The sequence below is a fragment of the Brassica rapa genome, chromosome A03 (assembly GCF_000309985.2).
Source record: "Brassica rapa cultivar Chiifu-401-42 chromosome A03, CAAS_Brap_v3.01, whole genome shotgun sequence".
Taxonomy (NCBI): Eukaryota; Viridiplantae; Streptophyta; class Magnoliopsida; order Brassicales; family Brassicaceae; genus Brassica; species Brassica rapa.
The window spans coordinates 11215806-11241498 of NC_024797.2; the positions used below are offsets into that span (position 1 = coordinate 11215806).

The following is a 25693-nucleotide window of genomic DNA, read 5'->3' on the forward strand; positions in this document are numbered from 1 at the left end:
CATGATGCCAAATAGGAACATTGGTTTTACGTGTTGAGTGGTTAACAAACTGTTGGATTTTGTTTATTACATATTGGTCCTTGGAAGGATGCATACTGATTTCATGTATCTCCTTGGTAATGAACTGAGACTGATGCTCATTTGAAAAACGCTCCAGATGCCTCTATACTGTACATAAGGGAAACAAAAACGTAAAGATGCATTGTTATTGTGTAAGAATGAGAGAAACCAAGATACGGAGAAGGAAAACAATTGTTTTTAATTGATTTCTTATTACCGGTATAACATGGTTGCCATAAGGATGGATAGAGAGCGTGGAAACTTGACCAAGGGATGCAGGTAAACATGAATCTATTTCTGGATCACATGGTTTCCGTTTTGGTTTCAAACACATCTCATGGCCTGCCCGTCAAGTTCATTTCCTAAACTAACTCTCTGATCAGGTCTTATGATATGAAGAGCCTACACTAAAACAAATTTTCACCCCTGAGTCCACTATTTGTACAATTTTTCATAGCTTTATACCTTTTGTATCACTTCACATCCGTACAACGGCAGACAAAGTGGTACTCTATCTGTTCGATGAGTTGATCCGCGAGGTCGTTTCTCCGTGATGGGTTGCCGCATTCAAAAACTGAAACATGGTCAAATAAATAAGGGATAGTCTCACAAGCAATGCAATATAAGGCATAGGTAGGAACAGACCTTTTGAGTGACATAATTTTCAAACACATCAGTCATTAGCATGCGGAAGAACTTGCCCAAAATCAGCTGCTTTTTCTTCTGGATTACAATTCTGAAGTTTTTGCTGATTGAATCGGCTCCTCTGTTGATCTGCAATAATGGGAAACAAAGTTGTAGTAACTTCTTATCATCATATCATAGAATTGAGAAGAAACCAAAGACAAAACTCGTGAAAGAAAAGTTAAACCTTGCCTGAAAGGAAAAAAAGTTTGCATAGTTGCTTCTCCAGACTCTTTGTCGTTTCACTAATCTTTGTCTCCACCTGGACAGCAACAATAGAAAAACATAAGATTAGGAACGACACAAAGAGTAGGGATGCTTAAAACCTATTTCAAGACATATTAAAAAAATTAGAGAGAAACACGTAGTGTGAATGTACGAGATGTGAATATATAGCTTAAGAGAAGCAAAAAAGAGAGAAATATATAGGGAGAAGGCAGGGGATGTGAAAAGCTACTGTGACTTTGAATTGTGATGGTGATGAATACGATTTGATCATTCGTAGTTGTGGACGGCAGCCGTTACACCGGCGACTTGAAACGTGCGGTGAGGTTAGGGATCGCAGTAGAAGACGAAAAGGCAGCACATCATGGATGGAGATTGTTTGAGTGTGGTTTTTGGGCCGATAATAGGCTTATGTTACACGGACCGTCACATCTTATTTTTTGCTTTGTTCAATTGGCCCATACATTTTGTGAACGTAAAACGATGAGATGAAGATTAAAGAAGTACCAGCTGTCAACAAAAGTCCTTCCTTCCTTGATGAGCTGGATAGCCTAAGGAGAGAGACAACTCTCCTTTATGTATATAGATACGCTACTTTTGTTGTTGCTCTCATCTCTCAGTAAATCGTAACAATTTAATTTTGTTATTCTGCTATATTGTTCACATTTTTAAATTAAAAACAAAGATTACATGAAAAGAAAGCTTACAATAACTTGCACGAAAAAACGATATTTCCAAAAGAGGAAAAACGAAGATTATTCATTTTCTGACCCAATGATATCTAGGTTCATCCCCAAAATGGATTACAGAATTATTTATTTTATTCGAAATACGCATATTCGCCAACTCCATACGAGCATTCCTCAACGACTCCATCCTCAAAGCTTCCAAGACCGCTTCTTCTTCTCCTCCTCCTCCTCTTTTCGCCTCGTGATTTTCATAAACCGCACAAGAATGCACATGCGTTCCATAATCACACACTTTGCAGTGATAAACCCAAAGATTCTCCGACACAGTTTCTTTACAAACATCACACATGAAAACCATGCCCTCACGACCTTTGCACGGCGAGTTGAAAACTAGAGTAAGCTTGTGTTCGTGATCTTCACGCTCTAAGATCTCAGGGAGAAAGGCACATCCCACATGAACATCGTACTGGCACTTAGAGCAATGGTAAATGAAACTAGATCCATACTGACCGCATGCGTCACACCCGTAAGCGTTACTTTCATAAGGTGGGGAATGAAGCAAGGTTAAAGGATGGTTAGGATGAGACTTGTGGTTGAGTTCACGGGGTAGGTCGAAACACGACTTGTGCAAGAAGTAATCGCAGTCTGACTTGGTACACTTGAAAGCTTCTCCGGTTAGCTCGAGCTCACATCCAGAGCAGATGATCTCATCTTCCTCTTGGGCTTTAAAGATGTGTAGCGGATGTTTGTGACTCGGGTGCTTCACTGATGGACGATTAACAGGTTTTCTTGAAGCCATAATATGGTTGCTTAAGTGGACGAAAGAGTTTAAGAAACTTATATAGTTCTGAGTTTGGTTTTTGGTTATTCACCAAGTTGTGCTTAATTTATAGGAGAGTATCGGTATAAAGAGCTGTGACATTTGGACACGCAACTAAGAGTAGGGACAAAACACTAGACTCAATAGTTGAAATTCCCATGCAAGTGGGCGACGACTTGGTGACACAGTTTGAACGTTGACTTTTGAAGTTGCCGACTGAAAATGTAGGATACACATCACATGGTAGCAAACGACTACCACAAACATAAAGTCTTCAAACAAATTAATCAGAGTCTTCACACAATTAAACAAGTGAACCATTAGTCTATGACTTTCAAATTTTTAGAAATAATTTACATAAATATAGTTCAACAAAATTATTTTAATTATTTTAAGTAAAAGGCTTACTAAATTACCTATCTACCTATAGTATAACGTAATATTGTTTACTTTCTCGGCCTAATCATATCATTATCCGGAAATATGGTTTAAAACAACGGTTAAGTTTAACTACATTTAAGTTAATCACACATCTGACATAATTTGTTCCACGTAACTAGCTAACGTAATGAACCCGTGAATAACAACCAAAAGTTGCTCTAGCAAAGGAGGCTAGAACCATGTGTTTTATTAAACGAAACCACAACTGGTGTAGAAAAGAGTCTATAACGTTTGGGCCGAGGCATCTTCGCACCAGACCCTTAAATAATCAAGGTGGTGTAGCTTCTCTAGACGTTCTATTTATCGTAGTGAGTCATAGCAGTACTGAACGCATATCAATACTAATAAACCATGACTAACAACAAAAAATTGCTCTAGCAAAGGAGCCTATAACCATATGCGTTTATCTTTTTTTTTCTTATAAAACAGACATATTGACCAAAACTTAATTTGAAAATATGGTTTACTGGACAAAAAAAAAACAAAAAGTCTTTAGAGGAACCTAATATTCTCAACATAACCTGGATAACAAAGCCTTGATCCTTGTAGCTCATCAGTCTCCACTCCTCGGATCTCCACTTTTCTTGATCTTTCTTTGTTAAAATCATAATAATAAACGCAAAATGGCTTAGCTTCCTCTAACGATCGTTGAAACACCATAAGCTCGCCAGTATGAATCAGTCCGTTAGACCGTAGGTGCCACCCAAATCCTTCCCACTGACGAGGATATTTAAACGTCTTTCTAGACCATTCCTGATTCTCAACATCCATGTACAGCTTCTCTAGACAAAACGCACCGTCTTCAAGAAGAAGAGAATGTGTTTGGTGGCTTGTGACAAGAGCCTAAGGTTTTGTATCCATAGAGTATGCTTTAGTTATTATATTCTGATGATTTTCACCATTGGAGTTCTTACACAAGATACTAAAACCGTTCCATAGAACATATTATCCAACATTTGGGTAAACTTAATCTCTAACGTCAGCAAAAATTACAAGTCAGATACAAAGAAAAGGCAAAACATCAAAGAAGTCGAGACTCTGTCTTTCCATCTCAACCAATGTTTTCTTCTTCTTCAACAGCTCCTCATGGTCTGCATTGCACTGTGCCTTGGCAAAACTGCTTGATTCAATCAAACACACAAGTTTAGCGATGAAAGCCACCTTCTGTACAAAAGACCTGAAGATGCTAAATGCTCTGATAAAATCAAACTAAACACTTGCCGTTCTCTCCATTGGATATATCTCCAAGCTTTGTTATTGCACCAACAAGCGCATGTTCTTGCTCCTGATGAATCAAAAGATAATAATCAATCATTTGAGGCTTTTGTATGTATATAAACACAAAACAAACAAAGGATCTTTGTTGTTGTAGCCATCATCAAACCTCCAAAACTCTCTTAGCCATTTCAACCTCTTGAGGATCTGGATTGTGCGAACTAAGAACTCTCTCCACCTATTAGAAAAACATCATCGTTTGAGAAACAACACACACACACATCACTGTCTTGACAAAAATTAGTACCAACCTCTCTGATTAGGACATTGGTCGGACGGATTCGTATATCGACATGTTTCCTTTTCCCAGCTCCATTCTGTGATGTTCTGAGATCGTTTTTGATAGTGGTCTTAGCCAAACCGCTTCCCCGTTGTGGAACATTGTTGGGTCCTGTAGTTCTGTTCAAGCCATATCGATTAGAAACCCCAGGATCCTCTCCTATCCACTCAATATCCCTAGGAGATATCTGCACATGTATTAGAGATATTGGCTACCAATTAACTAAAGAATGGTTGATCCTTGTGTTTTCCTCAAAAGTTAAATGTTCAAAAGGCAATTACCTCTGCGAGTTTAACCCATTCCCATGTCTCATTACGTGTTCCAATGTCATAAACTAAAGCATGTCGACCCTAAAATTAAATGATTATAAGAATACTTAAAACATGTACTATAAGGAAACTTCTTAGAAACTGTAAGCCAATTTAAGAAGCCACACACCTCAACTGGATCATACTTGGTGATGGCAGCCTCGTAAAATGCATTGTCTTCTGGCCACCTTGTTCTAACTCTTCTTCCTACAAAAGACTCAGGTCCACTTCCTTTTGCTGGTTCACTTGAACTGGTAGGAACAGATGGTAATCTGTTGTTCATGACTTGTCCTCGTGGAGGTTGATCCAGAGGATGGCAAGGAATGGGTTTTAAGGAAGACGAACCAGGTAAAACCTAAGAGAATGGGGGGAAAAAATCATTAAAAGAATCCAAACACAAGATGCCACCAACTTGATGACTTTATAACTCACTGGTTTATGCTTTTTGTCCTTGACATTGGGAACCAATCCTCGTTTAGCTGTCCATGAAGCAAACTGGTGAGTGGGATCAGCTTGAGGAGGTGAAGAACTGGCGAATGGTTGAGAAGGAATTGGCTGGTTTGGTTTGTGCCTCTTAATAGAAGCTGGAACACAAGGGCTTGGCAACGTATCGTGAACCACTTGAGCAGCATGGCGTTGCACTCCTCCAGATTGTCTCCATTCCCTAGTAATGGAAAAAAGAAACGTTTTACTCCTGAACCGAATAAATGCTCAAGAATTAAGAGCTCTCTCGCCTTATCCTCCGTATTGTATCATCTGCGTTTACACGAGCAAGAAGCTCTCTATGCTCCTCATGCGATACTCTCAACTCTTTACGCATTTCAGTTATTAGACCATCTTTTTCCTGAACCAAGACAATAAGAGATTATCATTTCAACTAATAAGATAAGAAGAAAGAGAGAGAGATTCAACGAACAATACCCAAGTGATTGCATCTGCTTGTGCTCTAAAGGCTCTGAGAAGAGAGAAGTATGCTTCCTTCTCAACATGGTGAATCTGAGCTTCCATATCAGCAGCAACTTGGTCATACATGTGAGATGGAGCAAGAGTCGAAGGTCTTCCGTTGCTAGACACAATCCCTCCTCGTGGAACCACCCTATGCGATGGAGGCAGATCATCATCTGTTCCTGCAGTCAACACACATTCAACCAAAAAGGTTTCAACTTTTAAGATCAAAGTAGAGAGTTAACACAAACCCATCAAAACCCACAATGTATAACGCTACTTTAACGAAGAAAGGTCGAAACTTTCGTAAACCCTAATTTGAGAGAGCAGAGAGAAGAAGAAGGAGGTGTGTGTGTGTGTGTGTTTAGGGAACTAACCGCTGCTATCAAATGATTCGTAGTCCATCACGAAGCTTTGATCCTCAATTCTTGAAAGACTAGTTTCGGAGATGAAGAAGGCGAATCAAGAGACAACACACACACAGACACAAGAAGCAAAGGGTTGATTTCAATTTGACTAGAGCAAGACTCGATTTTGCTTCAGCTTTTTTTTTATCTTTCTGCGAAAGGAGTTTCTGAACAGTTTCCTTCCGTCGTGAATCGGAGCCCCCACTGGGACTGGGAGGGATGATTCGATTCAGCTTTAGAGATTACAGATTTGAACAAAACTTGTTCATTTCCTGCTGAATATATGAAGAGCCAAAGAAGAAGTAATAATATAGATTCTCTCTCATTTTACTAACGAGGGAAATAAAACACCGCCGTTTCGATATGCTGCCCAATTACATGGGCTATTATTCTTAACGGGCCTTTTAGTATAGCCTAGACCCGATTGAAAACGACGCCGTTAGAGCAGAGAGTCTTCTCGGTTTGTTCACTGAACTCAACTCATAGAGCAGGACAGATTATTACTATATAATGTGTTTGAGTAGATGCCATCAGGAAGAAGACTGTCAACGCATCAACCTTTAGCATTTTCACCGTTTATGCGGTCTCTTGCTTCAGCTTCAAAGTCCAGGCGTAAACTGCACCATCATCACCTAGTAGTTGATAAAAGACAAGATGGGCACAATGTTGCAGACATTCAAACCCATTAGCAAATACATTTTAACCCAAGGTTCACTGTATACAAAATGCTATATATGAACACATCACTTGAAAAATAGATAGAGTGCATATGTATACACATCTGATCATTTAGAGCATATATAAAAGATATCTAATAATGATCACTTGATCAGTGTCCTAAAATTCAGATAACATATGATGGATATAAATTTTGACAGATATAATGATCAGTGTCCCACTAAATCAAGTTATTAATTATAAAATCAAGTTTGACCTTGTTTCTACACTTACACAAGAAAAAGAAAATAATTACTCGGAGCGTCTAGGAGAAATAAGGTCCTCAGACAGTAAATGATGAAAACGAACACATATAGGTGTAATTATTTGAGATCATGCGAGGGCAGCAAAAACACCAACAAAAGGAGCAACTGTGACAGTGTCGGGCTCGTTGTGCTGATAATCAGATCGTTCATCTTGGTAAACATCGTTCACATCCGGTCCACCTACAATAGCTCCAACCAAAACATTAGGGTTCGGTTCATGAGTGTTGTACCAAGGGTACCACCCTTCATTGCATGCCTTCAGTTTAGAATCTTTCTTGATTGACACTATAGAGGATCCTCTATGGTGTGGTCTATTAGGATAATTGGTCCCGAATCCAACCATGTAGCTCATGCTCTTGGGGTTTGACCCAAGTATGTAGTCTACCTAGTAACATAAACATGTACATATCATAAGAAAATTACTATCTTAATGAATGAATTGCCACGCAGAAAAATTATTTTTTAAACATTTTTAACTTCAACATTTTGACCCAAAAATATAATTAAATAATTAATAAACTAATATTAAAAAAAGGCCAGGGTCAGTTCAGTTATTGTTAGAAGCTCAAAATGAGCATGAATTTAATATATTCATTGAGCCGATTCAAAAACTGAATGCTTGACTAACCTGAGCCCGAGCGAGGCTGAGAAGATCAAAAGCTTGAAGAACACCATTGGGGCACTGGACGGAAGCTTGTGCAGCCTCAAGGTATTTACTATAACTTGATAAGACGAAAGAAGCAGTAGCTGTGTATTGGAGGTTTTCCCATGGCAAGAACCAAAGCAAACCTCCTGGAGTTTTCTTAACGTTGCTATAACCCTTTTGAGCACAGTTGCAGATAAAGTGCTCCGCCATACTTTTGTACTCTGCCATCTTCCCTTCGTTCTTCACCTTCCCTTCAAACACAAGCTAATATTTGCGGGAAAAAAATCATGTGTTAAATGTTTGTTTCTTGACGAACAAGTTAAGGTAAGATCACATTAAACCTACCTTGGCTGCCAATACTTGTGCCCCAACGAACTTATCGTCCCAAGAGAAAGCAGACCTCACACCTCCGCTATTAGAAGCTTGTGTTAAATAATCGAGATACATCTGGTCTCCGGTGGCCCGGTGAAGCCAAGCTGCAGCCCATAACAACTCATCTTCATGGCCACTACTCGAGTAAAAGCCAGCCGCGTTAGTAATGGAGTCATGATAGACCCCGGGATGATTTTTACCGAATTCAAATAGATCTTTGGCGTGACTAATGAGTGTGTTGGCGTAGGCTGCATCAGACGGAGCAAATGCTAGAGAAGCTGCAGCCATAGCCGCAGCTGTCTCGGCTGCCAGGTCAGCACCTGGATGTTGAGCATCAATGCGGTATGATGGACGTGGATGTGAAGTGTTCATGTCTTCTGGTCTCATCCAGCAGGCATGGTCTAACTTACCATCTCCCACCTGTCCGTAAAGTACATTGGGCTCTGGATGAGCTTTAATGAGATAGTCAGTGGCCCATTTAAGAGCCATAAGGACGTTTTGATGCTCGTTGTGGGCTTGGAACTGAGATGCCATCTCTACGCTGCCCCAAGCTAGCATCGTTGTGGTGAACGCCAATGGGAATCCAAACTTCATGTTGTCTCCAGCATCATAATACCCTCCACTGAGATCAATCTATATTGTACAATTGGCAAAATATTTTACTTAATAAATAATGGTTACAACAATTTACGGTGGAAAAGATAATGTAAAACAAGATTAGGGTTTAGATTACATGAACATCAGAACCGTCTCCAGGTGCAGAATCTCCTCTCCATTGAACTCTTTGGTCTGATGGCAATTTTCCAGAGCGTTGAGCTTCAAAATACAAAAGACTCTTTGTGAGAGCTTCTCCGTAATTTAAACCTGCAGAAACTTTTCCACTAGTCGATAATAGTAACAACACAATGCACATGCTTTGGATTGTGAGGAAGCATTGTGATGACCTAGTTCTTAACACGCAATACATGGCTTAGATCGTTTTTACTAACCAAAAAAAAATAGTATTTTGATCATATCGTATATATATTGTTTAATGGTTTCTATATAATCAGAGTATCATATATATACTTCCTTATTTATAGGTACCATTTTCTAACTGGCACCAGAAAATTTAAGTGAATCATGAGCGGAGCCAATAGAAATATATTATTTTCCGATTAGAGTCTATTCTTCTAATATATAGGATTATTCTGATGATCAATGCATTCAATCTTCACGGATTAGGTAACATATTCCTAAACTATGTGCTATTTTAACTAATTTTGAGGCAAATAATTTAAATTATTAACGCGTGATAGATTCTATTGCATATAATATGATAATGAGTGTGGAAACGTCCATACCCTAATAGTTTTCAGAATTTATAAATACAATTAACATACTTAAACGTACAAAATCTCAAATACTTATGAAGATAAATAGTTATTCCAAAATATTTCAACACTGAGAAAGATAGACTTATAAAAAGCATGGAAGTGTTAGTTGATTCACGTTCCAAGAGTGAAACTTCTCATCAAATGGTGAATGAGTCCATGATTGTCTTACCCAACTATCTGCCGCCCCAAGTTAATAAAAAATATTGAAACATTGGAAAAATTAATAATAGCCTTTACAGCTTTAAAATAATTGCTTTGAAAACTAAATAAAAATAAATATATAGTAATGTAATAATGTTAATGTACATTGTCTGTAGATGAAGAAGAGTCGTGTACTTTGTGTCTTTGTTTAGGAAAAAAAAAAGAGTCGTCTCCTGATTTTCTTTTCCAGCAGCTTCAAATGTACTAATTTGTAAATATGAATTTCACAGTTTATGGCACGTGAACACAAGTTGAATCCGTGAATAATAAGTTAATGACATAATTGTCATAGAAATAGTTATACAGCACCGGCACTTGCATTTATGAAGTTCATGGGGTTTATCCTATTCTTATTTAAATTTAGAGATGATGAGTATGTAAGAAATTCAAGAATTACGTTTGATCTCTAAAATAAAACAAATTGAACCTAAATAAAGAAATTGTACATAAATATAGAAAGACAACAAAACACAATCGAGATCGAATGAAATAAATTTTACTTTGTAACTTATTTTTTTATCCCAATGGACTGTGCATAGACATTCTAATATAAAAAGTTGTTTTATCAACAAATGTTAAATTAGTAAAAACAATTTGATAATCAAAATCAAAATCAAAATATAAAGTTTACATATGTAAAATCATTTAGAAGTACACATCTTCATAATAGCATGTTTAGCACAAGAAAAAGAAAACTCAAACTTATTTTGTCATAGAAAGACAAAAATCCTTGTAATAGTGACACCGTTTGCGTCCTGCTATTCGTATGGTATAAGGCGATGACTACAAATGAATGATTGAAAGAGAGGTTCACGTTCACAATAAGCTAAACTCATAAGTCAAAACTACTAAAGTTAATTAGTAACTGACTGAAATTTGCCTAAAGCTAATTCATAAACAATGTGCCAAAATAACATAAACCTAAGACTATTAAATTGTATATAATCAGTCTTCAACTATATAAACTCACTAATATATACGAATAATAGAAAGTCACTAACTTTTCATGGATATCATCTATGAATCTCATACATCAAACTTGTTGTTAAGCAATAAAATAAAATAAAATTCTAGAAATTAAACTTAAGTGTTATTAAACAAGGATCTATACGAGTTAAACACGGATCATAATAAATAATTGCTGATATTAAATTTTTCTTATCATCTGGTACACTATATATTGTTATTATCCAACAATACATATAAATCACCTAGTATGCAGCAATACATTTAAATCATCTTGTAAAAACTTTTATGTAACTTTGTTTGTGTTTTGGAGTTATTATGTGCATTCTTTCGCTACTCACTTGTCTTAACATGAAAGGAAGAAACAAGAAGAGTGTTTCTAGTTTATATAACTTACAATTATATAATCCAATACATAGACAAATCACAGTTTTGGGAAAAGTTGTTAAAAACTAACAAAAAGTACTGAAGCAGAGAGCATTTGAAAATCCAAAGACCATAACAGTTCAGAGCTAGGGACAAACCATAAACTAAAACAATCTGATAGAAAAAAAAAAAAAAAAAAGGCTCGAGGACTTTTATATCTGTGTATTTTTTTTCTTGTTCTCTATCAATTTGCGGTGATTGTTGGAAATTTTAACAAGAACATCCTCCTGATTGCTGCTGAGCCAAAGATGCATTGGCGTTGGAAGACTTGAGATTGACATCAACCATATCCTCTTGCTTTGTCGAAGACAGTGTTTCCATTCCTGGCAAAGCTGCTGCGATCTTGCGGAAAAGCGCCTAAAAGAAGAGACAGAGACATTACGTTCTGACTATGCGGTGAATGTTTAGAGGGTATCAACGGGAGACGATATGAATGTAGATTGGTGTATAAGAAGTCTAGGTTAATTAACTATTGAATGGGACTTAAGTGAATCTAGCAGGAACTTTGGTGTTGTTGTCTAAGAAATTCTCACAAATATGTGCAGAGAGGATCTCTGTTTGTTACCTTTATGTTGAAGCCTGCTTTGGCACTGGTTTCGATAAACATTACATTAAGCTCACGAGCCTTGGCTTCTGCTTCCTCTATTGACACTTGCCTGAGTAAACAAACAGCTTATTAGGAATGTAAGACGTGGTTTTGTACAAAAAGACAATGGTTACAGTTTCAAAGCGTGTTCAATCAAGGAACAGTAAACATACTTGCTATTGAACAGTAATTTGCACACGACGATTTGAAAAAGAAAGATGTAAAGGGAGAGATGGTAAAGATAATTATTTACCTTTTGTCCACAAGGTCGGTTTTATTTCCCACAAGAACGACAATGACATCACTACCACGCTCTGTCCTAACCTCATCGATCCACTTAGTAGTGTTTAGGAAAGATTGCCTGCCTATAAGGGAACAAATTAAAAACGCATATACTCATATTAAGATTACAGAATATCAAAGTCGCAACATCTCAAATATAAGACAGAGAAAGAGGTAAGGTTCACATACTGGCAACATCATAGACAATAACAGCAACAGAAGAATCCCTAATATAGCTCGGAATAAGACTCCTGAATCTCTCTTGCCCTGCTGTATCCCTGTCTCTCAAAGTTAAATTACCAAATCATGATCTGCTAAACTTCATACGGAACTTGAAAAGAGAGGATCAAAGTTCTTACCACAACTGCAGTCTAACAGTCCGATCTTCGAGGTACATTGTCTTTGACAAAAAATCAATACCAATTGTAGCCTGATGATTATAAATACAACATAAACTACTGAGAAATAAAGGAAGAACATTGTGTATAGCGATGATAAGCAAGCTTAAACGTAACGATCATAGCTCAGATACTCTCTCTCATTCATCAATAGAGAACTCTACTTCGACTTAGATAAACAATGACAAACAAGATCAGAGCTAACTAGTCTAGATTCCTTTACTGTTTCTACCATCATTTGAATCTTCGAGTATGATCAATCAATCTGCAGATTGTTAAGTCAATAGGATCTACATATCAGATCACACGTAATCTACACAGAATCGATCTCGAGTCCTTGAAATGGATCTACAAATCAGCTAACGTCGAGATACTACACTAGATCGGAAAACGAAACGAAACGAAGTACCTGGTAAGTGTTGTCGAATTTGTCGTACATGAATCGAGTGATGATACTCGTCTTCCCCACGGATTGATCTCCCAGAAACACCAGCTTATACTTGGCGAGTGCCGATACCGGCGCCATGATTCCTCGAGAGATCAAACTAGCTGGACGGATCTTAGATACGTCGCGGGGAAAGAGTTTCCAATCTTCGCCGGAGAGATTAGTGTATTCGTAAGCTGGAGAAAACGAAGACCAATGGGTTATTTATGTGAAAATTAGAAACTATTAGGGATAAATTACAATATACAGGAAGTTAAATGCAGATTAATAAATTATATAGAAAGGCCCATGAATCAATTTGGGCTGGGCTTATAAAACCACGCACGTGATAAGTACGTGCCTTCTAGTATGTATGACCTTTTCGCCTCTTTCGTTTCGTGTATCATCACTCTCATTCCAAATCCCTAAATCTCGAGCTCGACGGAGGAGATGGCACTCAGAACCGCAGTCCTTCGTCACCTTAGGGTTCCGGTGACGGGATCGAACCAGTCTCAAATTGGTTTCCTTGGTTCGATCCGTGCTTTCTCGTCGCACGATGATCATCTCAGCAAGCAGGAAGTCGTCGACAGAGTCCTCGACGTTGTCAAATGCTTCCCTAAAGTCGATCCAGCTAAGGTCTGTTTCGATCTTCGCCTGATTCGTCTCAATAAGGGATCAGTGGATGATCTATTGTTGCTTTTGGTTGATTCATATTTGCTGTAGTGGGAATATGCACTCAAATGGTAAATATGAAACGATGTCGCATTGGTAGTTTGGGTTATTGATGTCAATGGCCTTATCTAGTAAGCTGCTACTGCCTTAGATTTGATGAGTTTGTTTGCTTTAATCAATTCTTCATTCAAGTTTGGTCCTTTTATGTTTTGAAGTACAAATCGTTGAATCACGTTTTCGTTGTTGTTGGCAACTGAATCCCACAGGTGACTCCTGATGTTCATTTCCAGAAGGATTTGGGGTTAGATAGTTTGGACACTGTGGAGATAGTGATGGCTATTGAAGAGGAGTTCAAGCTTGAGATCCCAGACAAAGAAGCTGACAAGATCGACTCTTGCCCTCTTGCTATTGAATACGTTTTCAACCATCCAATGTCTAGCTAAAAACCCTGTGCTGTGCTGCTCTCTCCTTTTATTTGTTTGTATGAGGTTCTCTCTCAAGTTATCTTTTGAAAATTGGGATTTTGCAAATAAATGCGAGCATCCTTGTGACTCTTTCATTTTCCATAAAAGAAACCATTTTGGCTTTTGATTGTTTTGTAATTCGACACTTTTTGAAGCTAAGGTTATTTTGCGTTCTCTATGGAACAAAGGTTTATACCACAGGAGATTCAAACAAAAACTGCATCAAAATCATAGAACCTAAGCGAACAAGTCTTTGTTTTGCTAAGCTTTTTTGGTTTATGAACTGTTCGAATCAAGCCCATTAAAATAATGAAAAAGCCCATATTGGTAAAACTAAGAGGCCCATTGTAAAGCTTAAATTAAACCCCTTTTGCCTCCTCAGCCAGGAGAGATAAGGGAGAAGAAGAAGTAAGAGAGGAAGAAGACGAAAATGGCGAACCTCAGCTCAGCAATTGACTCAGTCTTTTGGGACCAGAACCTTTCTTCACCGCAGACCCTCGAAGGCACAGCTCGTTCTGTTCCCGGCGAGCCATTTCCCGTGGACGGTGCACGAGCAAGCCGCTCTCACCGGATTCAACAACTCTCTCTTCTCCGGGAAGGCTTTCCTCTCGGAACCATCCCTGCTTTTGCTCCTTCTTCCGACAAGAGACTCGGCTCTTTCTCTCTCAACTCTCTCTTGCTCAGTCCTTCATCTTCCAACTGGTTAGATAACTTTTCACTTTGGTGTTTGAGTGTGTTACGTTAAAGGTTTTAGCTTTGAGTTCAAGAACACGACTTTACGACATTTGGATGTTTTGTCGTTTTCTCAGTGTTGTTGATTTTGTTGGATTTGGTTTAGAGAGATGGTGTTTGAGTGATGTTTAAGGTTTTAGCTGAGGCTTTGAGTTCAAGAACACGACTTTACAACATTTGGATGTTTTGTCTTTTTCAGTGTTGTTGGATTTGATCGAGACTTGTGGTGTTTTGAGTGAGTGTCGTTGAAGTTTTAGCTGAGGCTTTAAGTTCAAGAACGCTACATTGCCACATTTGGGGGTGTTTTTGTCTTTTTCAATGTTGATCTTGTCGGATTTAATTGAGACTTGTGGATTTATGGTGTTTGAGTTAGTGATGTTTTAGCTGAGGCTTTGAGTTTAAGAACACCACATTACCACATTAGGATGTTTTGTCTTTTTTTAAGTGTTGTTGGATTTGATTGAGACATGTGATTAGGTTCTTTATTCACTCAAACTGGTCTATTGATCGTTGTAGGTGGCTAGGATTGGTTGGACAGTTCAAACCAAAGAAGCTCTTTACTGATATCAAAGCAAGTATTAGCAAAGCAGAGGAATGGGATCTTCAGCTTTTCAAAGATACAACAAAACACATTGTAGACAAATCCCTCTACTCACTTGGTTTATGGACTCAGATTGCGTTAGGCTCTTCTTCCTCTCTCTTGCTGAGCGCTGAACGCCTTGGTGATAAAGAGGGACTCAGAAAGAAGTTGATGTTTGTTCATCCGGTACGCATCTATTTGTTCATCCTTGTGTATGTTTAAAGCACTTCTGATTTTAGGTTTCGTTTTGAGCAGCTTGAGAAACATGATCTCACTGTGGAAGCAGCTTGGCCGGATCTGTTTTTGGACCATAAAGGACTCTTCTGGGATGTTCCTGAATCATTAAACTTTGATCTCTCATCGCTCGCTCCAGAGACCGGGCTTCAATACCGTTTTGGTGTACACAAAAGCAAGGGTGATCCTCACCCTGTGAACGCTGCTGGTGAGAGTGGCGTTGGTGGCGAGGCTCCTGCTTCTTTGTTGCCTGGTTTATGCGCCAAGGCTGCAGTTTCATACAAGGCTAAAAGAGACTTGTGGAGACCAAAAGAGGAAGAAGACAACAACACAGAAGAAGATGATGATGATGATACACCTGTTTTCCTACCTTACGACATACGCCTAAAGGAGCCACATGCAGCAGTTTCGGGGATTGTAGGTAGCAGCTTGGCAGCTTGGATTACAGGCAGAGGCGAGAAGCGGAGTCTGATAAGCGCAGATGTGTTTGGTTCTGCTTGTTATACGTTCCAGAAAGGGCGGTTTAGTAAGCTGTATGGTGATCTAACTCGAGTAGATGCTCGTGTGGACGTTTCCTCAGCTTCTGCTCTTGCTAAAAGAATCTTTAGCGCAGTTAGAAGATTCAAGGGTAGTAACAAAACAGACGATGACACATTGGGTTCTCCTAGACTCAGCCTGATATTCCAGCAACAGGTATGATTAATCAGCTTCTTGTCCAATTTTGATGTAAAGAATGTAACTTATAAGCAGTGCTACAAATTTGCAGGTTGCAGGTCCAATAGTGTTCAAAGTAGACTCGCAGTTTCAGGTAGGTGAAGGGAAGTTTGGTGCACAAATGGAGGATCTGATTTACAGTTTGAACTACTCGTTGAGGCTTCTTGAGTCTGGAAAAGTTGTGGCTTGGTATTCTCCAAAGAGAAAAGAAGGCATGGTCGAGCTTCGAGTTTTTGAGTTTTAAATTGTTATATTTGTATTAGAGGAAGATGCTAAACATGGCACTCTTTTTTGGTTTAACTAGTTGAGTATCTTTTGCTTATGACAGACGATTGAAAGATTGTCACAAAAACAAGATAAGCTCTGCCTGAACGTTACAAGAAACAACTAAAATCTTCAAATAGATGTATCCATGCTCTTGGACAAGATCTATCTCCACGAGGGCCAACAAGTCGCTCTCTTTACATAAGCAATGCCTACTGCCTAGCACTGGTTCCTAAATCGACATTAACAGTAGTAAACGCAGAGATGTTAACACTTCCTAATCCTTAAAAAAACTATGATCAATTCATTGATGAGAAGCTAATTTCACTGTCAAGATGTCTTTCAATCTTGACTGTGTAACAAGCTACCTGTCAAAATTGATTGTAGTATTAAAAGTTTAAAACCAAACGCTAAAATCTATGTCATGTTACTGTTAGGATCCTCCTCAGCTCCCAAATCCAAGAGTAAATCATACCAACCTACACTTTCTTCTTTTTTTTGACCAAATCCAACCTGCACTTTCTTAAAGCGACTTATTATAGTACAACTAATTTATCACAGAAATAAAACATGACTGGTAATCATTCTGGAAACTAGAGAAACAAATAGAAAATGAACGTAGAAGAATAAAATTACAAGAATAAAATGTAATGATTATTCCATCTCTTATTTAACAAAGAATAATGATAAAGAATGAGAAAGAAAAATTATTTTTTGTAAATGGTAATTTTTTTTTTAAGAATATTAATGAATGCATTATTTTTGGTCGTTCCTTGGTCACTATTCATACCGAAAATGAAAATTTTCATAAGATATCTTAAAAATATCAAGCGTAAGGTTGTGCTCTACGTGTCTCTAATTTGTAATAAAAATAAATTAGTGTTAACAAGATTGGTGAAGCTTTTTGGGTCAATTGAACATTTGATTTGTATCGGTTTATACCGGTTTCAGCAGTTTTAAATTAAGTTTGGTTTTTGGGTGTATGAATAATATTCCCTACCAACCTTTTCAACTGCCCCAAAAGGAAGTAGCTATTGGCTAAAGCCTAAAGCCTAGGAACTAGACCATCTGAAACTAATCTACGGTTGAGATCATTTACTATAATAAATCAACGGCTGTCGAAAAAAACAGAATTTAATTCCCCTGCAACCTTAAGACCTTGTTAAACGCCACGTATCACAAACTCTCAGCGAGATTCTCTATACGTGTCTACGAAAAGGTGAGAAAAACAGGATACAAGAGCAGCTGTCATGGGCCCGAGAGACAAAAACGTCGATTACTGGGCCCGGAAAGGTCATTGTGGGTCCCACGTGTAATTATAAAAGGGTTTTTGTCCAGTCAGCTCCTCGTTTGATATTCTCAAACTCTAGTGGGATGTATTCCCCCACTCGAAGGCCTTGTTGTATCGACGACAGATGACAAGTTGTGTGGTCATGAGCCACTTTCTTTTTTGGACCTTTATTAATAATTGATCACAGAACAACATCATTTTTCATATGTATTAATACACTTTCTTGTTGTATATAATGGTTTGCCGTTCGTAATGTGAGTCATTGCTTACTCAGAAACGATGAACAATTGACGTGATCTTCATTTAAATAATTAATAAAAAACAAGACTAGTACGTATGATAGTCATATTAGTGTTAAATTCCAACTAGGAAAGATTATATTATGCTTTTGAAACTAAGTCGGTTCTGATTTTTATATAGAAACTCCACCTATGCGACACGTCACACACGTATGTGTACGCAATTAAAAATGATACACTATCAAATTTATTACACTGAATAAAATAGGCCGGTCACGCTCTTGCTCGTTCATTGAAGCGTTCTGCAGCGTATATTTTATGTCTTTGATATCCGAATTAGAAGTATACGTACATGCATGTTCTTAGAGCATTTAGGCTATGTAGATCGTATTGAAACGTATTTTAATTTTGAATGTGGCTTGTGCCAAGACTATTCTACCATATTGTCAGCCAAAGGGATTCGAAATATATATTTTGTGTGTTTTTATGTATAAAAAAAATAAATTAGCACTTAGATGAAAAAAAATATTTAATTTCCTCCAACAGTTTCTTTGGATTTGGTTACATTGATCTTAACACGTGTACCAAGATCTTTTGTTTCATCACAAAACAAAATAAAAACTATTCACTGATCAATATTAGTATACTATAGTAGTAAAAAGAACGTACTTAATGAAATATTTGATTAAGTACAAGCTGTACAATAAGTAAACAAATGAGAGGTGATTATAAATTTACACACGCATGGAATGAAACATTGTCCAGGGGAGATGAATCCTAAAATTCAGAGCGCAGAAAGTACAAACAAGAACAGTTTAAAATTACAAATCATTAAAGTACAAAATGTCAGTAATATAAAATGTATTAACTTAGAAACTTTCATTAAATGTTAAATTTATATTTAGGAAAGTCCATCAATCATGCGTTATGCATGTTATCGTGGCCAGCGAATCTCACAAACGCAAGACTTGTTTGATTCCCCTCGTCGAACCAGATCCACCCAAATTATTTTAATGCAAAATAAAAACTAATTTATATGCTCTTCTTTTTAAAAAAAATTATATGTTCTTCTTCAATGCTCAAAGATACAAAGAAAACTACTTACTCAATTTGTTAAAAAAAACATATTTTTACATTAAAATTTATAAATGTATAATTTTTATTAGCTGTTTCATTATTTAAACGAATAGTAATTCGATAAATTAGTAGTTTAATAATACTACTATTTACCAGACACAAAAAGACACTGATAGTAAAACAAAAATAAAATAAAATAATGAATTATTGAACTTTAACGAGTAGATGGAGCAAAGGAAAGAAAGAACGGTGAAGATGTCTTGTAGACTACAGTAACTATAGTGGTACGTGAAACAGGTGATTCGCTCAAGCTAACCATAAAGTCCCAAAGCTGTCTTTATATACGGACACCAAATCAACCAGCTTCCTCCTCCTCCTTCCTTCTTCCTCTTTCTCCTATCTGAGCTGAATCTTAAATTTGATTCTGCAGTCCACTCTCTTCCTTTTATTCTAAAGCTTTCGTTCTTTCAAAATTAGTATAAGCAATGGCTTCGTATTACTCTGCGTTTTTCGGCAGTGAAGAGCCACACTTTCTGGAATCATGCTCTCTTTGCAGTAAACACCTTGGTCCTAACTCCGACATCTTCATGTACAGGTACTTAATCCGATCATACCTAATCAACTTCCTGGATCTGGGTTTTGAAAAGTCATTTCCTTTATTGATATTCAGATCTTTTCTTGTTTTTTTTTTTAAACAGAGGAGACACGGCGTTTTGTAGCAATGAGTGTAGAGAAGAACAGATTGAATCTGATGAAGCCAAGGAGAGACGCTGGAAACTGTCTGCTAGATCTCTCCGTAAAAAATCTTCTGAAGCTGCAAAAGATTCGGCCGCCGGAAAAAACGTACGGACAGGAACACTCGTGGTCGCGTAGTGGAATTTGTATTACAATAAGAAAACCAAAGCATGTAGCTTTTGTGTATACCCTTTTTGTCTAAAAGCTATATATATATATATTAAATATTACTCTCTTTTAAGAAAAACCTGCAATTTTTTTTGCTCTGTTTCTATCTATCTTGCTCTTGATCGCCGGGGTCTGAGAAGTTGTAAGATCCTGTTATGTGGAGTTTAGGGGAAGGAGATAGAGAGATGGCTCTGTGTTGATCTCTGGGGGGTTTAAATTTTGATCGAATGTTACAATTAAAAACACAGAGCATACTCTATTTATGTTCTAAATTCAATTTCTTATCTTCCTCATCTTTCCAATTTTATTCAAACTTCTGCTGTTAAGATCAAATTTCACCAGAAGTCGAGAGTTTTTAATTGTATCTGCAGTCAGTTACAACTTATTTACGATCATGGTAACGAGACAAAATTTATGATTGTTCATTGCGTTGTGCATTTTCCGGGATCTCTAAGAACTCCGGCGGAGAAACAGCTACATTTGGGCCCATAATAGGCTTTAAAGGAGCCCATTTATGCCAACCCATTGACGCTTCCTTTTTGTGGAAGGAAGGAATGTCATAATCAGAACTAGCTTGGCATTTGATTCGTTTATTTTAGTTTTCTGTTGGGTTTAAGTAATAAACCAACTAATATCCGAAAGTAATTTTGGATTCTATTCTTCTTTTTTTTATGGATTCTATTCTGTTCTGATTTTTCAGTTAATTTTTGGAATTTCAAACAACAATTTGGATAATTCAAATAATTATAAATATTTGGATAAAACATATTCGGGTAGTTCTTGTTTTTTCGGTTCTTTAGTTCCGGATAAGTGATCAATGTGTCAATGCCTAATCAGAAGTCAGAAATAATGGATCATCAGGTATCTCATATTTGTAAGATAGGCCGAGTTATAGTACCTGGTCATTTAGATCCCCAAGAATCTCATCACATAGGCTTCCATTGTTGAGTTATTGCCTCTCTCTAGGTGGTTCCTAGCTTCGCCTTTGATCTTTAACTTCAAAAATGTATGGAGATATTCTTTTGTTGAGTGTTCCATCAAATCTATTGCAATGCTAAGAAAATCGTAGCTAATAATATCTAAGCCTGGGCAAAGAAAATTTGTAGACTGTTGGGTTTTTTATTTCCCTGCTTAAACAACTTGGCAGTATACTACAAGACTCATGATGTACACTTAGGAGACTATGTGAACAATCCTTTGTAACAAAGTGATCCATGTCAGTGACGCATCATCTACTAGAACTAAAGAGTTGAATATAAAAGTTATGGCTGAGTTGCTTAGAACACAAGAAACTCTAAACAACAATGAGAAATCTTTGAAAATTTCTCATCAAGTATTTTTTTATTATACACAACAGTTAAGCAAACTTAAAACCACATCTGTAAATGATTTAATTGAATCCCCACCACAGGAAAATAATTTCCAAGACCCTATGTTTTCCTCTCTCCCAACCATTCTATATATAAGCTTCAGTTTCTTCCAAAATTACATACATTTGACCTTTTGTCATAAGCTCTTCTCATTCTCCCCAACCACAATCTAGTATTGATGCCTTTTAAAATCCGGCGACCATCAAGAGGAAGTGTTGAGCCACCGAGATTGCGTTAACTCATTCGACTGGTGAGAGGAGAGAGAGCATATCATTGCTTGTTGTGCACCTTAAATCCAAAGATTTTAGGAACGTAGCTTTGAGTCGGTTTCTGAGGCTTCAAGTTCCCATAAGCCATGAGAAACAAATGTGGGAAAGTAGTCCCAAAGTAAGCTCCATCAATGTCTGCAATAACCATCAAGGAAACAAAAAAAGCTAATCCAATGTCTAAACGGAAAGACTGCATCATGCTATGCTAATAAAAGGAAAAAAAGGATACTGCCTTGGTATTTAGATCGCGGGTAGTAAACATCCTCGCATTTAGGGCAGTATATCTTCACCGTGCTCGACCTTGGTATATCAGACTGCCCAACCGGAAGACAAGGCTGCCCGCAGCAGAACACTCTCGGACATCTCCCAAAATCATAGTTCTTGTACTTCTCCAACTACAAAGAGAGATTCAACGTCATTCACAAAGACCATATAACAAAACATAAAAGGACTCTTCTTTCATTACCATAGCAGCCATTTCTTTAGTTGTGAGAATGTAACAAACGTGAATAAGACCATATAACAGAACATAAAGGACACTTCCTTCATCTCATAGCACCCATTGCTTTAGTTGTGAGAATGTAACAAACATGAATAATACCACATAACACAGTGTTCTAAAACTCAGTCTAGGCGGCCCTTAGGTGTCCGCCTAGTTGGGAAATTGGACCTAAAACAAAACGATTTTTATAACGATTTTTTTAAAAAATTGGTCAATAATTCCATATAAAGCGCCTAACAACAGCTTGAACATTGATAATAATAATAATATAACATAAAAGGACTCTTGTTTCATTACCATAGCAGCCATTCCTTTAGTTGTAAGAATGTAACGAACATGAATAAGACCATACAACATTTCAGCAGCAGATTCCACCAGCTCATTCTGCTCTTCAGTAAACATATCACCTAATTCAAACAAAATAAAAAAAACATCAGACAAAAAAAGTTATTAAAAGAAGTAGCTTTACATCAGTGAACCTTTGTTCAGCACTTACTGTTTGATGACTCAACATCTAAGATGAGATCAAGTGCATAATCATAGTAAGGAACTTGACCACTCAACCCACAGAGATTGAAATCATCCTGCACATAATCCTCATCCACTTCACAGAAAAACTCGTTCCCTCTCAAGCTGCAGAACCACGAGATCCACGACGTGTCGTCATCACCTTCCGAGCCACTCACGTCGGATCCTTCTTCCTCGCTATCGGTTTCAGATTGATCCGGAAGGTGAGATTTAGCGGTGGAGGTTGAAGGGTTTGAGTCTTTGCCTTTAGAAGTGGAAGGCGAAGTTTTCTTGAGATGTTTGTCTAAAGCTTCGTTGATCCGTTTCCGATCTATAGCTCCGGTGAGGAGGTCCGATCTCGATGACCCACCACTGCCCATTATGCCTCCGCCTCGATCTTTGTACATAACTTGATACTAAGAGGTTAGATTCGATTCAAAGTGTTGGACTTTCTTATCAACAGAGAGAGGAGAGAGGCGGAGAAATCTAGAGTAAGAGGAAAGAGAAGAAGAAGGAGAGGTAAAGAGAGTGCTCTGCTTTTTCCCTGTTGTTTCTTCTCTTCGTCTACTGTTTGTTTGCTTCTCTTTGATTTATTATTATTTTAGTTTATGGTATTTATACATGGGCTTCCTTATTGGGCCTTTATCTTCTAACACTAGTTTAATCTTGTGAAAGATGAAAACAATTCCACAAAGATTCAGAGACAATTTTTGACGATTCATAATAAGATAGATTTTATAGACTCTCTAACTAGTAGATCGCAGCGACATGTAAACAAACACAGCCAATTTTTACTTTATTTTGAATGAGCAAGAATGTTATTCAGACTATTAGTTTTTCTCTTTACGTGATAAGCTTTGTGATAACTAAGAGAAGAGAATGCAGATGTTATTACTCCATTGATGTCACTTTTAAAGCTTTGATCAACTAACACTTTCTTCATTCTATGTTATTCATTCATGTGGTGGAAGCCAAACTATGGATAAATTATAGCAATTAGATAAGCTTTAAAACTCTCTACTTTATAACATAAAGTTCAACATACATTAACATTAATGAGATGTTAAAAACAAAACATAAGATTCAAGAGTCATGGGGGTAAGGAAGAAACTCTTCTAGCTTTCTTCTTCTTCTCCTCCAAATTTTCAGACATGCTTTTAGCAAACGCCTCAACGATTCGTTGTTGAGATTCCAATATCATCTTGGTCCTCTTCATCTCCATTTCCATCCTCATCGCTTCTATCTCTCTCGTCATCTCCATCTTCTTCTCCTCTGTTCTCAACAACGTATCCCCAAGTAGCTTGATCGCACTCGCTATCTCCACCATTGGATCATCAGACTCCTCTTCCTCCTCCCCCTCCTCCGTCGTCATCATCATCATCATCTCCCTCCCTCGTTTCCCAGCTCTCTCTTCTCCTCCCCCTCCTCCTTCTTGAATTCTCACACCCCTAGCTCCATAACTGGTTCCTCCTCCGACACCACGACCAAGTCTTGAACTTGCACTCGCCGTGTATTTCGGATCGATCTTACCGGGAAACCTCGGCCCCGGCTGAGCTATACTCACTCCAGTCGGAATCCGAATTCTGATCCCACCGCTGCTGCTACTCCCTCCGGCGGTACCATTCCTGTTGAAGAACCTCGGCGTTGACCTCCCGACAGAACCTCCTCCGCCGTAAAGCTCGTCTCTTTCCTCGTCTCCGCCGCCGGGCTTGCTCTCCGGGCGATCCTCCATGGCTTCCATTCGCTTATAATGGACCCAAGACGATACAAACCTCGCCACCGGCACAGATCTCGCTCGCTGGATCTCCGTGCGGTACCTTTTCCTCAGCTTCTCCATCTTGTGCCGGCACTGAACGGCGGTTTTCTTCGGCGTCACGCCGGGGCAGTTACCGGCGACGGCTTCCGCGACTTCCTCCCAGTGATTCGCCTTGAGGTTCCCGCGGTTGAGCGCGTGCCATTTGTCACGGTAGCCGTCGATGAGCGCGATCGTCTCCTCCAGAGACCAGCACGGCGGAGGCAAGCGCCTAGAGTTCTTGGTCGCCACCGCCGCGGGGGTGGAGGCGATCGTCAGATCGGTAACGGAATCGTCCGGTTGCGGCGGAGGCGATTTGTTACGCACCGGTAACGGAACTTGTTCTAACGGAGAATCTGGATCAGACATGGATCGGTTCAGACAAGACCGGAGAAGATCAGAGCTTGAGGATTTTAAAATAATGTCAGATCTCGTGCAGAGAAACGGTTGTGATTCGATGGATTTACGCGGCGGCGACTTCAACGTAATAATGAGGAGATAAGGGGGAGAGAGAAAGTGGAGGAGAGGCGCATGATAATGGTGGAGGGCGGAGGATAAGGTGTTAGATAGAAGCGTGCATTAGCAGAGTTTGGTAAATAATAAAGGAAAAGGCTTTATGCGGTGGTGGCGGAGGGTGGTGGGGGCACCGTCGTGGAGGATGATAACGACACGTGGAATTATAATACTGGAAGATGAAAGAGAAGAAAGTGGTTGGTTTCGAGGACCAAGCCAACACGCCACCGTATTCATGGTTGGAACAAGGCTAACGTGAGCCGTGTATGACGGGACCGGTAGGTGGCTTATACTTGGCGTCTTCCTCTTTATTAACCTCCCTACCTCTCTCACATTTTTTTCTTTGTAGCAAATCATTTACTATAGTCTTATGATTGTTGATTTAAGACGATTAAACTCCATTTATGAAATAAGAAGTGGGATAAAAATATAGGCCCAGGCCCATTAATATACACCATCAGCCTCTTCTATAGGAAAGTATTTTTAAGCATAAGTGCATTTCCAACAAATTGCTATTTTATCTCTATAGTATTCTCTTTGTTTCTAAAAATGTATTTTTGTGCTTCATGAATTTTAAAATGCATTAAATTTGATAATAAATGTATGATTTTTATGATTATTTATTTCCAATAGTTTTAAACTAGTAGTATTTTAATAAAGACAACCTTTTTGATAATTTATTTACAATTTACAATTATTAGCTAATGAAAATTATATAAAATGTCAAATTTTTATTTTAAAACATACGCTGAAACATACGAAATAATGTTTAGATG

The 25693-nt window shown here is 38.1% G+C and overlaps 9 protein-coding genes and 1 long non-coding RNA gene across 10 annotated transcripts; 3 read left to right on the forward strand and 7 right to left on the reverse strand.

Annotated features, from left to right (window-relative positions):
* Window positions 1–1589: 1589 nt before the first annotated feature.
* Window positions 1590–3545, reverse strand: LOC103858132. Its single transcript, XM_009135424.3, has one exon. The coding sequence runs from the start codon at window positions 2455–2457 to the stop codon at window positions 1729–1731; it is 729 nt and encodes a 242-aa protein (XP_009133672.1). The 5' UTR covers window positions 2458–3545; the 3' UTR covers window positions 1590–1728.
* Window positions 3546–3784: 239 nt separating this feature from the next.
* Window positions 3785–6719, reverse strand: LOC103858133 (protein EMSY-LIKE 4). Its single transcript, XM_033288504.1, has 11 exons — window positions 6327–6719; window positions 6105–6293; window positions 5704–5909; window positions 5517–5626; window positions 5215–5446; window positions 4913–5137; window positions 4756–4824; window positions 4446–4661; window positions 4304–4372; window positions 4141–4204; window positions 3785–4036 (listed from the first exon to the last, which is right to left on the reverse strand). The coding sequence occupies exons 2-11, from the start codon at window positions 6130–6132 to the stop codon at window positions 3993–3995; spliced, it is 1263 nt and encodes a 420-aa protein (XP_033144395.1). The 5' UTR covers window positions 6133–6293; window positions 6327–6719; the 3' UTR covers window positions 3785–3992.
* A 299-nt stretch (window positions 6720–7018) lies between these two features.
* LOC103858134 (endoglucanase 15) lies at window positions 7019–10784 on the reverse strand. Its single transcript, XM_009135428.3, has 4 exons — window positions 8869–10784; window positions 8109–8768; window positions 7746–8027; window positions 7019–7502 (listed from the first exon to the last, which is right to left on the reverse strand). Exons 1-4 carry the CDS (start codon window positions 9100–9102, stop codon window positions 7185–7187), a joined length of 1494 nt encoding a protein of 497 aa, XP_009133676.1. The 5' UTR covers window positions 9103–10784; the 3' UTR covers window positions 7019–7184.
* Window positions 10785–11040: 256 nt separating this feature from the next.
* LOC103858135 (ras-related protein RABH1b) lies at window positions 11041–13034 on the reverse strand. Its single transcript, XM_009135429.3, has 6 exons — window positions 12780–13034; window positions 12332–12402; window positions 12162–12250; window positions 11944–12055; window positions 11670–11760; window positions 11041–11461 (listed from the first exon to the last, which is right to left on the reverse strand). Exons 1-6 carry the CDS (start codon window positions 12894–12896, stop codon window positions 11315–11317), a joined length of 627 nt encoding a protein of 208 aa, XP_009133677.2. The 5' UTR covers window positions 12897–13034; the 3' UTR covers window positions 11041–11314.
* A 130-nt stretch (window positions 13035–13164) lies between these two features.
* Window positions 13165–14108, forward strand: LOC103858136 (acyl carrier protein 1, mitochondrial). Its single transcript, XM_009135430.3, has 2 exons — window positions 13165–13430; window positions 13733–14108. The coding sequence occupies exons 1-2, from the start codon at window positions 13245–13247 to the stop codon at window positions 13907–13909; spliced, it is 363 nt and encodes a 120-aa protein (XP_009133678.2). The 5' UTR covers window positions 13165–13244; the 3' UTR covers window positions 13910–14108.
* Window positions 14109–14137: 29 nt separating this feature from the next.
* LOC103858137 (protein TRIGALACTOSYLDIACYLGLYCEROL 4, chloroplastic) lies at window positions 14138–16522 on the forward strand. Its single transcript, XM_009135431.3, has 4 exons — window positions 14138–14632; window positions 15179–15428; window positions 15498–16169; window positions 16243–16522. The coding sequence occupies exons 1-4, from the start codon at window positions 14361–14363 to the stop codon at window positions 16432–16434; spliced, it is 1386 nt and encodes a 461-aa protein (XP_009133679.1). The 5' UTR covers window positions 14138–14360; the 3' UTR covers window positions 16435–16522.
* LOC117132930 lies at window positions 14650–15352 on the reverse strand. Its single transcript, XR_004456689.1, has 2 exons — window positions 15159–15352; window positions 14650–14882 (listed from the first exon to the last, which is right to left on the reverse strand). It is a non-coding gene; the product is annotated as an uncharacterized LOC117132930 (long non-coding RNA).
* Window positions 16523–19401: 2879 nt separating the features above from the next.
* On the forward strand, window positions 19402–20246 carry LOC103858138 (FCS-Like Zinc finger 3). Its single transcript, XM_009135432.2, has 2 exons — window positions 19402–19656; window positions 19760–20246. The coding sequence occupies exons 1-2, from the start codon at window positions 19547–19549 to the stop codon at window positions 19932–19934; spliced, it is 285 nt and encodes a 94-aa protein (XP_009133680.1). The 5' UTR covers window positions 19402–19546; the 3' UTR covers window positions 19935–20246.
* Window positions 20247–21197: 951 nt separating this feature from the next.
* Window positions 21198–23019, reverse strand: LOC103858139 (putative casein kinase II subunit beta-4). The gene is made up of 4 exons (XM_009135433.3): window positions 22602–23019; window positions 22403–22512; window positions 21833–21998; window positions 21198–21738 (listed from the first exon to the last, which is right to left on the reverse strand). The coding sequence occupies exons 1-4, from the start codon at window positions 23017–23019 to the stop codon at window positions 21605–21607; spliced, it is 828 nt and encodes a 275-aa protein (XP_009133681.1). The 3' UTR covers window positions 21198–21604.
* A 572-nt stretch (window positions 23020–23591) lies between these two features.
* On the reverse strand, window positions 23592–25590 carry LOC103858141 (trihelix transcription factor ASIL2). The gene has a single exon (XM_009135435.3). The coding sequence runs from the start codon at window positions 24771–24773 to the stop codon at window positions 23703–23705; it is 1071 nt and encodes a 356-aa protein (XP_009133683.1). The 5' UTR covers window positions 24774–25590; the 3' UTR covers window positions 23592–23702.
* Window positions 25591–25693: the final 103 nt, after the last annotated feature.